The following is a 12778-nucleotide window of genomic DNA, read 5'->3' on the forward strand; positions in this document are numbered from 1 at the left end:
TGACTTTTCTTTCTGTTTAGGGAAAAAAAAAATAATTCTTGTTTGGAAATTCTTAGGTTTCTAAAAGATGTAGGGTGGGCTGTCTTGTAAGCAGTTTTATGTTTTCAATTCAAACCGGTATAAAATACGTGACACAGATTATTTTTTTTTCCACATGAAAGAACTGCACAGGATCACCTTTTCTAATCCTTCAGCTTTCACAAAAGTATTTCAGGATTTTCTTTGCTTATGCAGAAGAACTCGGAGCCCTCTTGAAGGTTTCCTGAAAAGGTGATTTCTTTTTTTTTTCTTTTTTTTTTTCTTCATTAAATCATGCTGCAATTCATTTTGAGGTGGACATAGACATCTTCTGCATTTCTGTTGCCTTTTTAACTTCCTTTTCTTGCTCTTTGCTTTGGGGGGAAAAAAAAAAAGTTGTTTTCCTCAAGTTTTCTTGCAGCAATGGATTTGACACTGGGCTAAGAGGAGAAACAGTGTACGTGAAAACACTTCAGATCTTTTAGTATGTGCAAACTCTTCTGCTAATGATTGCATTTCTTCCACCTAAAGAATTTGTATCTTACTCACGCTGCAGGGGATGCCATTTCAAAACCAATTCTTAGTAAACCAGTTTGTCACATGAGACTGTATGACTCAAAGTATCGTAAATCCTTCCAAAAAAAAAAAAAAAGACAAGACACCAAGATTCCCACTCCCTGGCCACTTCTAGCGTGAGAAACCTTTCCACAAGCGGGGTCACTCTAGATGCAAGTTTAATGACAGCAGCAAGAACTTAAAGGAAAAAGCTGCAGTTTATAATTCAGAGCAAAATTTTAAGTGTCATGTTAGAAAAAAAGGGGGGAGGAATAGATTCACATCTCTTCCCTAAGTGTGTTGGTTAGCAAGTACAATTAATAGATTGAGATATAAATTATAATGTGTTGGGAAACCCATCTGAGAAGCTTAGTAAATAAATAGCGTTTAAAATTACTGCTCCTTCCAAAGAGGTTTCAAAGGATAATGCGCACTATAAATTTTCCGGTGCCTTCTGCAATAGTGTAGAGGTTTTCCAAAGGCTGCGTTACAAAAAGATATTAAATTCTGGCAAATGCCAGGAATCTGTAGAGCTTTTGATTGGTCTGTTTGTGGGGTTGTTTTTTTTTTTTTTTTTTTCTGGGCCAGAATGTGTCATTTAGACCTTTTGGGTACCAAAAGATTAAGATCTAGGACAGATGATTGTCCCATAGCCTTGACACTGTCGGCTTGGTGGGGTTAAAGGCTTGTCCTGACTTTTTGGGGGTTTCTTGCCACTCACCCCTTGGAGGTGGGCAGCGGACTTGTTCGTCTGGTGATGAGGACATAGCTACATTAGAAGTGATGGTGCGCCGTCGAAATGTGAGAGCTCGGCTGAAGTCTACATCGCATGAAGGCAAATATACATATAGTCACATCTTGGAGATTATTCTCGGTCTTGGACCACATGAAAAATTGTGCTTTGTCCAGGATCTGTGTGCTGAAAACTGCACTCCCCGATCAACGTGGATTTGTAAAACTGAAGACCATTGCAAACATAAGGCTTGCTTGCTTTTTGTTTTTCCCCTCGTTGTTTAGAGACAATAAACCAAACCCCCAAAAGGCTTTAAAACAATAGTGATATTTAGCTGTGTACAGGATGACAGCCTACAATTTAACAGGTTAGAATGTGACGCTTTCAGATCTAAAGGGGGGGAGGGAAATAGTTTTACTTTCCATCTTTGTACAAATTTCAATTCAGGTTTTACATCCCACATTGGTGAACTGCAAAGAAAAGTTGGCAAGGTGTTACCTAACGCCTTGCTTCGGGACATGAGTTTCTAGGTACAAAGGCCTTTTTGGTACATACGGTGAGAACTGAACGCTGCCGGTAACACTCGTCAGTCTACCAAGATCCCGTTATAGATGAGTGATGCAACTCCAAATATCTGTTTTTCAAAGAAGGCCTTGAACTCCCCACGGAATGGACTTGGGTTAAAGGAACCAGAGTTTCCATCTTCCATGCTTTTTTGATTCAGTTTTGGATTTTTGCTTGGGAGTGGAGGAGTAGCTCTCCTGAGAATAAGGCAAAGGTGCAACCTGAGTTTCCTCGATAGGATGAAGTTTTCTCAAAACTGGCTGTAGTTTATCTTCTTGCTGTTTAAAATCCAATTCCACGCTAAAAACGGGAAGAAGAAAGCAATCAGTTACTCATTACGAGGATAGAAAGATTTCAATTAAGCCAACATCTGACACCAATAGACAAGTGCTTAATTTATGAAATTCAAATACGAAATAAATGTTTAAATCGGATCTCCACATTTCTTGCACCGAAAGTGAAGGCGGGGGGAGGGAGGTCAAAAAAGAACATATTGCAAAAGAGAAATAGGAATGGGATTGTGCAAACTTCTCCCTTTTTTGCAAGTTTGACCATGAGTTAGATTAATTTCACCAAACTACTGTCATAAGCGTGTACTCGCATACATGTGGAAAATATAAATAAATTAAAAAGCTGTTCTCTTTTAGAGTGCAGGCCTTTAGCATATGCCGACAGCATCTCAACTTAGCCCTCTAATGAGGATAACAACATAAAATCTACTTGGCCCCTGCTGTAAATGAGTGCAGAGACAAAACTGTCTAATGATCTATTTATTTAGCTGACCAGATGCGTAGGTAAATTGGGAAGAACCTGTGTCAGTCGTAGCTGGTGTGTATTTGCTTGTTCCATTGCTACTAAAATGTAACAGAAATCAGGGAGATCCTCATTTAACCCTAAGCTTGCATTCAAAAAACTTACTGAAGCTCTAAAATACACCTTGTGGTGTATTTTTTTGTTGGCTTTGTAGCCTTTGTTGGCTACAAAAGCCCGCTAGCAATTAAGAAACATAGTAAAGATGAAATTACAACCCGTATTTCAACGGTGTGCTACAAATTGTTTCAAGTTTACCTTATAAAATAAAGAAACCACATTATAAACTTCAGCAAAAGGTTAATTCTGTTTGATACTCGAATCCGAGTCCAGGCCACTGACAAATACCCTGGAATTCGCTGGTTTCGGGTGCGTTGGCGCAGCCGCTGGTGGCCAGGTTCTGCGCTGAGCCTTCTCGTCCTGTCCTTACCTTGCGTATCAGAGCATGAGTTTAGAAGACCGGCTTAAATTAAGGGAATTCAGACAGCGGGGTTAATTTATTTCTTCCCTACCTTTTGCTTCGATATTTTAAATGCAAGAGTTAATGATTGAGGTGAGGATTGTGTGTGAAAGCATCTGTTGGGGTTGGCTTTCACCTCTGCTCCTGAGGTTCTCGGGCGTTGCACTGGCTACCGCCGCTACTTCAGCGTTGCATTAATATGAGGTTATTGTTCCTGGACGTCAGTTCGCTTTTAATAAGTAGTAAATATGTTTTCTGAGTTATTTCTGCCATTGCTGGTTTGGCATAAACCACTAGAGAAGTCAGGTCTGCTTTTTCAGGCCTCGTACTCCCAGTGTCGCTCATCTAAAAAGAGATAGTTTTGTTTTTTCTTAAAACGGTTGTTACTACTACCCCTATCCGGCTTAAGGAGAGCAGCAGCCCATCTTGGATGCGTGTGAGAATGCAGTACAAGCCACCTGAACTCCGTCCAGCGCAAATTCTCCAAGTATGTTGGAAGAACAGAAGCCTCGGGAAATTTTTCATGGGCTTCGGTGCCGCTGCCTTTGCAAATTGAACATGTAATACCATCTGATGGCTTCTGCCGATCTAGGTGGATTTTATTTTCTTCTTATTTTTTCTCTTAGGGTGGAAGAGAGGGAATCAAAGATGCTATGAGAAGTTGGGGATATTTTTGTGCTTTGTTTTTTTGAAGAGCTGAAGATTCTGCCTACAAGGAGTTCCAGTGAAGCCCTAGGAGGGGGTGCTGGAAAGCTGCAGGGTCTTTTTTTGTATCTGGCGGTGCCTGGTTTGGTGTTTGGTTGGTTTTGCACCTGGCGGTGCCTGGTTTAACTGTTAAACACATCCTGAGCAGAAGCGTCACCATTTCAGTGATTTGGATAAACTTTCTAATAGCAGAGGGGAGAAATACGCTGGGTAAGAGTTCAAATATTCAAAATATTTTCCTCGCCTCTGTGTTTTTAAGCAGTAAAAAGACATTCTAAAGCAAAGGTGATAACTTCTAAAATGTCAGCAGTATGCTGGAACTCCACCTACGAATGCTGAATTTGCAGGAGACGACTGTGTTGGGTGACCTCTTCCTCCAGGAGCACACTACACACCTACGGATTGATCTAACGTCTGTCCTTGTTAATGAAAGAACGACGCCCTCTTCGACTTGATAACACCTTCTTGTTTGACTAGCAAAAAGCAGTTGGTTAGATAACCATGGCGTGAGTTTTTGGGGTAAGATGGGGCTATGGGTTGATGAAGAATGCCCCACCACGTAAATGCTTTCAGTAATACTGTGAGAGAACCTCAGCACGAAATAGATTCTTCTCCAAGAGCTCTTTCTATCTCATTTAAAGTGGCATGCATATCCGTGCAGAACTTGGCTTATATTATAGTTTTGTTTCTCACTGTGATTTTTTGGGGAGAAAAAAAAAAAAAAGGCATTTCATCTCTGGCATTGGCAGAATTCTTTTTTGCTTCTTTCAAAACATTATTCTTGCAGGGGAGCTCTCTTAAAAGCTGCTTGAAATTGATGTGAAAGATAAATTGTTTAAAAAACAAACCAAAACAAACAAACCCGTGCTGAACAGAATAACTTTTTTCATGATCAATTTCGATTAAAGATAAACCTCACGAGAAAAACCGTCTTAGTTCTAGTCCGTATGACAAAACCCGTGTTGTTATCATTTTCTCCCGCATAAAACCATTTGCAGCACAGTTCAGGCTGTCTTTCAGCTCTTTACACTGAAATGAAATACTTTACTTCTGAAGAGTATAAAGGGGGTGAAGGAAAACGTTCGTATTGTTTCAGCATTTGTAACTGTAAATTTTGCGGGGTAATTGATTGTTGTTTACCAAGATCAATTTATCTGGTTTTGTAGGCTCTTTTAATGGAACTGCTCCTCTCAGGCAGTGATTTGTTTGCAGGCTCGGGTTTCAGTCAACACCTGCTTGTGCTGCAGTAATAATACAAAACCCTTATTCTGTGAATTTTTTTTTTCATGTATCTTTCTAAATGAGCTATAGCTGACTTTATTTTTGGTCTTTATATCGAACACGTGAAATACTACTGAATTCAGCAAGTGTTACATATTTGTCTGGCTTCGCTATATTTTTGTTAGAGAGCAGCAGATACTCTCTGCAGACTGTTCCTTTAGCTTTCCCATTCTTGCATTCATGAACTTGATTTTGTCACCTGTCCCAGCTCTGATGAGTTTGTTTTGCTTGGCGCTATTTTCGTATCCCAAGGATCTGGAGGTTTCCTCTCAACATGGCCTTTTCTTCAAATACTCTCTATGCCATGTGGCGCTTCTCGCTTGCAAACTTTGCCTGGTTTTGTCTCTTCTCTAAGGCTCCCCCTGAGAACTCCGTAAAGTTAATTAGCGAGGACTCTATATTCTTCTAGCATTACGCATGATGGAGACTATAATTATCGCCTTCGGAAGCATTTTTTTCCTTAGATGAAATAATAGTATTTTTCAATTGACTGACAACTCTGAATAAGCCCTACAAAAGCAAGAGGTGAATCTATATATTATATATTATTAGTATCACAAACATTTGCCTCATGTCTGATGAGGCCGTACTAAAGGTTCATTTACCTACAATATTGCTAAATTTGGAACACTGGGTTGGAGTTTCTCCATGTTCGATTGCCTCTCTCAATTTTTTCCTGTGCATGAAACTCCAGTACAAATAGACAGGCTGCTTTTGAGAACAAGTCTAACCAGTAAAATTTTGTCTCTGATAAATACTCTGGTTTTCTCTGTTTTTTCCCCAAAGCAACTACATACTTACAAGGTTTACAACTGAAACTTCACATTTTAGGGCAGCTGCCCTGTGTATCGGTGTTTGCATAGATGTCATTCCCGTGAAAACTTGGCCAAATAAAATCAAATGACAGACCTCTGAGAATTTATTTTTGCTGTGCTCATTAAACACAGGCGAGAACTTTGTAATTAAAGTCTCTGCGGTTCCTTCGCAGTGAGAGGGGTCTAGGCCAGCACTGCTCAAAACCGGCTTTGCGATTGCAGCTGGAAGTTCCGTTGCCCGGTGCCTGGCTGAGCGCCGCAGCCGAGCACCCTGCGCCTGCTGTGCCCGTCACCTTGCTCCCGGCTGGGGACCCATACCCTGGGCAAAGGCAACCCAAAATGAGATTTATTTTTTTTTTTAATATTTTTTTTCTTTCTTCCTTTCCCACTTCCCAGCTCCTGGTGTTATTTATTGCACGACGTAGATGTGCACTGAGCTGACTGAGGAGCCCAGCTGAGACGGGAATCAGGATGTAGTTTTGTCCCTAGGAAGAGCCACTGATGCTCTGTGGAAATTGGGTTTGTAGCGAATGAGGCCAAGTGTTCCAAAAAGTTGGAGGGTAACAGTAAGGCAGCTCAATGCTGCCTTGAAAACTGTTTTTACACACGACTGTTAATTTTGGAATTGAAGTCAGCAGGAAGCTCCGTGGGGTTTCTCTGTTTGTTTTGCTCTGGGCATTGTGGCCCCCAGCTTTTGCTTTTTTGTCTTTGTGAAGTGGAGTTATTGTGTTCGGGAAACAATGAAGACGCGCGTACCGTAATAACGAGTACCCCAGGACAAACTTGGAACAAAACTATTCTCTATGCGGGATTTGAATTGTATTGAGGAGAGAGAGAGACACAAAATCCTTTGAATAGCTGCTCATGAGTGAAGGACTGTGCCTGGTGCCTGAAGCCCTTGGGGAGAGGAGTCAAGAACTGCCCGACTCCTCATTGAGCCGTTCTTGGAGGCCCTAAGAACATCTCAAAGGTTCTTTGGGGTTTGTGTAGCACAATATTGCTCTGCGTGCACGTGCTGTGTAATGCGTGTGGGTGAAATCAGTGCTTGCAAGAGGTGTTGGAACGATGTACGTAGGGCCCGTTGTATGGTAACGGGGTGATGTAGAGCCGAGGTGGACAGTCTGGACACCTCGCTCAAGGCGTGCGCACAAGGCGGCCGATTTCCTCAGGCTGCTTCTTTCTAGCTAGTCCCATCTTCTAAATCCTCGCGCTGTGGGTTAGGGATTGCTGTGCTGGATTTGCCGGTTTGGGCATCATGGCTTTCTTTAAATGATTTGGAGAATGTATGTTAATGAGTTTATTTTTTGCATGCTGGCAGTAGAGTGAACTTTTTCTAATTTTGTTGCTGTATCAGGGATTGAAAACAGAGTTTGAAGAGTCATAACCATTTGGTTTTAAGCATATGGGCTGTGGGAGGGTATCTAGCAACAAGCTGAGAAATACGGATGGGTTTTCTTCTTTTTTAACGCAGTCACATGTTATTAGCATGAATCATTTTAAGACTATTAGATGCTGATGACTGGATACTTGTAAGATCGCTGAATCAGGATAGTTCGGGTTGGGGACTGGGCTGCTGAGGGCTTTATCCCCTTCTGTTTACCTTTTTATTACCTACTTCGTAATGTTAAGGCCCAAATCCTGCAAGCATGTATAGAGCGGCTTAACTCTTTGCATTTAGGTAGGTAGGTGAAGCAGGAATTAAAGAATATCATAGTGTCTCCTTTTGGGTCACGTTAATTGGATGACATGGCATTAGTGCATGCCACATCTTGGAAGAAGGGGATCCAGATAAGCGCTAATCACTCGAAAATTAGCTTAATACACTTTTAGGCAATCTCTGTTAAATTTCAACCTGAAAATCACAAATGCCCAGGATCCAGCGCCTTGTCAGTGTTAGCAAGCCATTAAGATCCGTATTTTTCTACTAAGCATCTTACAGCCTAGAGATAAGATGAGGGTGTAAGTTAATGTGGGCAGGAAATAAAAAGATGGAGAAAACTACTCTTCTCATCATTTAGTTACCTGATTTTGCTATAGTAATGAAATCTTAAGAATTTGTGTCTACTTGTCTTATTTTCGCTTTCTATTGCCAAATTTATTAATTTAGTAATTGTCACTGTATCTAACCTATACGAGGGAGCTGCTTCCCTGCGGGCTCCGTGCTCACTAGTTAACTTGTATCGCCATCACTTCAACCTGTTTCCTTTGCCACTTGTATTCAGTTACACCTCGTGGATTCTAATAACGTATTTTCTGTTGAATGGTCAGAGTACCCTTTAAAATAACTTCAATATCATAGACAAAATGGAACACTGAAAACCGGCATAATTCAACATTTCAAAGGAGTGAAAAGTAGCCAAATTAATGGTTGATGCAGCTTTGAGTAATTTGCTTGCCAAGAACTACAATAGTGCACTCCTGATTTGTTTGTTCCCCCTCTGCAGAAATTGGCTAGTGATTTGATTTAGTAAAAAGTTTACTTCCAGAAGCTAAAGTAGCCTCGTAAAAGCTGTTGAGTGCTTCTGACCTCAGGGAAGTCTAGCAGGAATTCTTCGGGATGCTCCTTCACAGACGTAATTCACGATAAAGGCCTTAGAATAATGCACAAAAAAATTAAACAGAAGACTCATTTTCTCACATAGATTTCTGTTCAAGGATTAAAATTCACACGGGATGGTAATTTAAACAGGAGCGGAAAGGGCAGTTCCGCTAGAAGATAATCACAGAATAAAACAGGCTGGGAAGATTTAGACCACGTGCGTGTCGGGTGCTATAGAACTGGCACAATTTCTGCCTATCACTGCCATTTCTTCTTAATAGCAAGATTTTGCTAGACGTCAGTCTTTCAGTTGACTTTGTCCAGACAATATACCCTAATAAAACCTAGCTGCTGTTCTTAAAATTTTCAATGGTGAATCTACGTTAGTTTGTAAAAGACAGATGTAAAAGGTTGTCTTTTGTTTGTGAATTTGTCTTTTCGTTGGTAGAAGATGCTTTTGAAACTGGTTTTTGACCTCGGTTTATGAGATATTGATACTAAGGAATAGATTAACATTTGACACGGATTAACATTTGATAAAATGCTGGTTTATTTTTCCTACTTAACCAATTTTTTTTACTACCATTTTAAATACTGCCTGGAAAATACTATAAAGACACGATGCTGAATACTTATTACTGACTGTTTTCGGCTGTTGCTGTGGAGTTGGGGACTTTATATTCAGGCTTTAAAACCTGTAGTGATGCTGTGGCCCAAGAAAAGTGGTTCTGCTGTGTTTGAGCCTCCAGCTCCGTAAGGTGCAGCAAAACTAATCCTGTCCTTGCCAGAATCCCAGTGACCGGAGGCCGGTGACGCCTTCGGGGTAACAACTCAAGCCTTTCCCCCTCCTCAGAGTAGCGGCTAACTGGGTATTTAACTGGGAGTGGGGGCAGGGAATCGATGTGTGCTGCAGTAGGAATAGTCTCCCGCCATGGGAGAAGGCATCTGTGATGCCTGTGGCTGGAATTTCTCTCAAGTTCTCGAATATATTTCTCATAGCAGAAAGAAGTAGAATTTTGTGGTAAATGGGGAATCAAATGTAGATGTGTTTCTTTTCCTATTGGTTTCTAGAGCAGTTTAAGTTTTTGGTACCTTGTCTTTTTAATAGTGTTGAGCGTTTGATCGGTTTCCTGTTTATTCCAAAAAATTAGAAACCAACCTGTTTTTTCTTTTTTCCTTTTTTTCTTTAATACTAAGTAGTAAGTAGTCTTTTCTGGATCAAATATATATGAAAACAGATTTGGAATCTTAGCAAAAAAATGTAAATTTCACATGCAAAATAACTATTTTCAAAAACCTATTCTTAGAGTGTTTATTAACAGTATCAGAATTTTTTTGGTAATAAAAAGCAGCAAAACACCCTTAAAGTACAAGAGTGGGGTTTATTTGCTTTCTACGTTGTTTCCAGCTTTTGTGCTAGATTGTATTAATATTCTAAAAAGTCATCTTGAGGGGGAAGGATTTAATTGCCAGAATGTAGAAACAACCAGTGTGTCTCATCGGTGCTAGGCTCGACGCTACAGGACGCAGCGGGGGAGTCAGCAGGGCAACTTGATCGTTCCTCTAAGATGCTGGTTCACTGCAGTTTAAAAATAAAGGTTTGAAACAGCTCTGATATTTATTTATTTTTAATGTTCCTCTGTTCAAAATTGTATCGTATTTTAAAAAAAGTCAATTACGGTCCAGTTAAGGTTTTCTCTTGAAATTATTGATTTCTCCCATAAGGGCATTGGTCATATTTTTCTTAAGTCTCCCCTATCTGCTTCGTGGGCGAAGGAGCTCAAGCCCGAGGAGGGTCCGAAATAGGAGCCCGTTGTAAAAGCAGTCGGTGGAACGTGCGGTAGGTCCACCAGGATGATCCTCCTGGTCCAACGCCGACGTTTATGGACAACTGTCGGGGTCCAGTGCCCTCAAAGATACCCGGGTTTGCAGTGCATCTGGAATGGTTTAATCCCAGTTTAAATTTCTGTTCCTAAAAGGTGTTTTGTCTGAAAGAGAAATCACGTTAACCCTACGCGGCACTTGTCATGCAAACCCTTTGCAAAGTTGTGGTGTGTATCACTGCATCTAGATTTAAGGGTAGCTTTAGCATCCTGACTAATTAATTGCTGCACTTCTTTCAGAGGCTTCAGAACCGCAGCATTTGACTTGTGGAGGAGCAGAAGCTCCTCCTGTTAAAGGCAGTCTGTCTTTAGTGGTAGTTTTATCAGGGAATTTCTCTCTTATCCCTTCTGGCTACTTATCTTGTCTTACTAATTCAGTCTTGTCCTAGTTCCCCTGTTTTGCACTGTCTTCTGGTTTTAGAATTCTTGCCTGCAGCGTTATATTCTCCTCATCTGTCAAAAAGCTGAGCTGATTTTTGCTAAAACTTCCCCTGGAAGCAGTGCTTTAGGTGGATCCCAGCATCCATAGCTTCAGTCCAACTGGCTGTTCTGGTGGGACTTTCGGAAGAGCTACACCTGCATTCTACACTGCTGCTCTGCCGGTAGGGAAACACTTGAAATCTCTGTTTCTGGACTCATTTCGTTTGTGGTTAGTGTAGCAGGTAGTAACTGGAAGGTTCCTTAACTTTAAATCTGCTGACTGGAAATCAAGGTTTTTAAAAAAAACACCTTCCAGTTGGACTTTTTTAGCTAATGAAATAAAAATAGTTTCCCTGATAGAAATGTGCTGTGTTGTACCTTCCCAGGCTGCCCTGAGAAAGAAACTGCAGAGGTGAGCTCAGAAAAAGGGAGGCAGGGGAGGCTCTCTATGCTTCGAAATATTGCTCTAAAGGAAGGATGAATGAATAGGTTCCTTCCCCGGCATGTAACAGCATCATTCCCTTTTCTAGTTCGCTGGTTAGTAGAAAAGATGTTTGAGTTTCCATCCTTTTTTGCTTCACGTCTAGGCAGCCAGGAGGTAATGTATAAATAGCTCCAGGTCTTCTGCCTAAATCAGAGACCGAGTAGAGAATTAAGGGGCGAAGGGGGAAATTCCGTGCTTTCAAACCTAGCCAACGTTTGTACCTTCATTTTAGTTTGGATCTTCACAGTAATTGAGAGGCATCTTTATACATTTTCATGTATACTGTATCGCTTGATTTTCTGAAATACTCTGAGATGCATTTGTTTTCATCTTACCTGCAATGCATGCAAATATTCAGTCGTTTTCTTTAAGACTCTAATGGAGGAGGACAGTTAAGTTTTCAGTATGAAAAACATCATCAGACTCCCGATGGCTTCAACACCTATCTGTTATTCTTTCATTACAATACAGCGCACGCCAAAACGGGTCTCTTGGCTGATAAACTTTAGGAGAGGAACCTCTGCTTTGGAGAAATCAGAATTAATGTCCTTTTACCTTTTGTATCTGCTCTGCTTCTACGGAGCACACCCAGGTCCTTCCTTCTGGAGGAGTGATTATAGCAGGTACCAACAGTCTTTACCAAAACCTTTAAGCGGTTTGTCATCTTTGGTGTGTTTGACAGTAATGAGCAAACCTGTATTGACACAGAACTGTCGACCTTCACAGCAGGTCTGCTAAAGGAATATTTCCCATGCAGGTTTTAGAACTTCTTCACTAACATAAAAGTGCATAAAAGCCAGGGTAGTAATGTCATTTTACTGATAAAACTGTCTAGATTGAATCTGTATCTGGTCCTCTTTGCTAGACGCAGTCTCTCTCTCTCAGAATTACTTCCCAAATCCAGTAGTTACCGCTATAAAAATAAATTTGAAATATGCTGACTTGTGGGACGGAAAATGTGAAATATCTCTAGCAATGTGAAAATGAAGCTCCCCCTTCTGACACTTCCCGCTCGAGAGCGACAGCCGGAGTACTGACCATCATCATCTACTTCTGATCTGAAAATGTTAGACTTAGAAACGGGTGTCGGTTGAATTTTATTAATTTACTGAAATTAAAGCTGTGTTCTGCTTTTAAACTTTCTTCGTGCTATTGAAAAACCAAGGCTAACAACCGATCTTTCATTAGTGAATAAATCATTACTTGCACTCAGGAAAAAGTGGAAATATTAGTATTTTTAACCTACCTATAGATAATACATGCACTGTTCCTGCACGTGTCGCAATTAGCCGTGTCTTGACCAGTCCGATACGAAAGCCTACAAAGACAAGAACACGAGGTCATTAAAAAGTAATTGGTTTTAACATGGAAATCAGAACTTCGGGGTTTATTTTTTTTTTTTAAACTTTAATATTGAATACAAAAATCCAGCCATTAGGAAAACAGGATTAAGCATAGCATATTCAGCTTCACTGAACAACGAGAACATGGCGTTATTTTGGAAAATGACT

At 40.6% G+C, this 12778-nt stretch overlaps 2 protein-coding genes across 3 annotated transcripts in view; one reads left to right on the forward strand and one right to left on the reverse strand.

The window, feature by feature from the left end:
• DOCK1 (dedicator of cytokinesis 1) overlaps nucleotides 1-12778 on the forward strand; it is a 324129-nt gene that overhangs the window by 105319 nt on the left and 206032 nt on the right. The gene's annotated exons all lie outside the window — the stretch shown is intronic.
• The window catches only part of INSYN2A (inhibitory synaptic factor 2A), a 50127-nt gene continuing 37652 nt past the window's right edge, over nucleotides 304-12778 (reverse strand). Inside the window, exons 3-4 of the mRNA XM_074593018.1 lie at nucleotides 12514-12585; nucleotides 304-2170 (exon numbers count right to left, since the gene is read on the reverse strand). Coding sequence (XP_074449119.1) covers nucleotides 1987-2170; nucleotides 12514-12585 — 256 coding nt within the window. The 3' untranslated portion in view covers nucleotides 304-1986. The remainder of the gene's footprint in view (nucleotides 2171-12513; nucleotides 12586-12778) is intronic.

The sequence above is a fragment of the Larus michahellis genome, chromosome 6 (assembly GCF_964199755.1).
Source record: "Larus michahellis chromosome 6, bLarMic1.1, whole genome shotgun sequence".
Taxonomy (NCBI): domain Eukaryota; kingdom Metazoa; phylum Chordata; class Aves; order Charadriiformes; family Laridae; genus Larus; species Larus michahellis.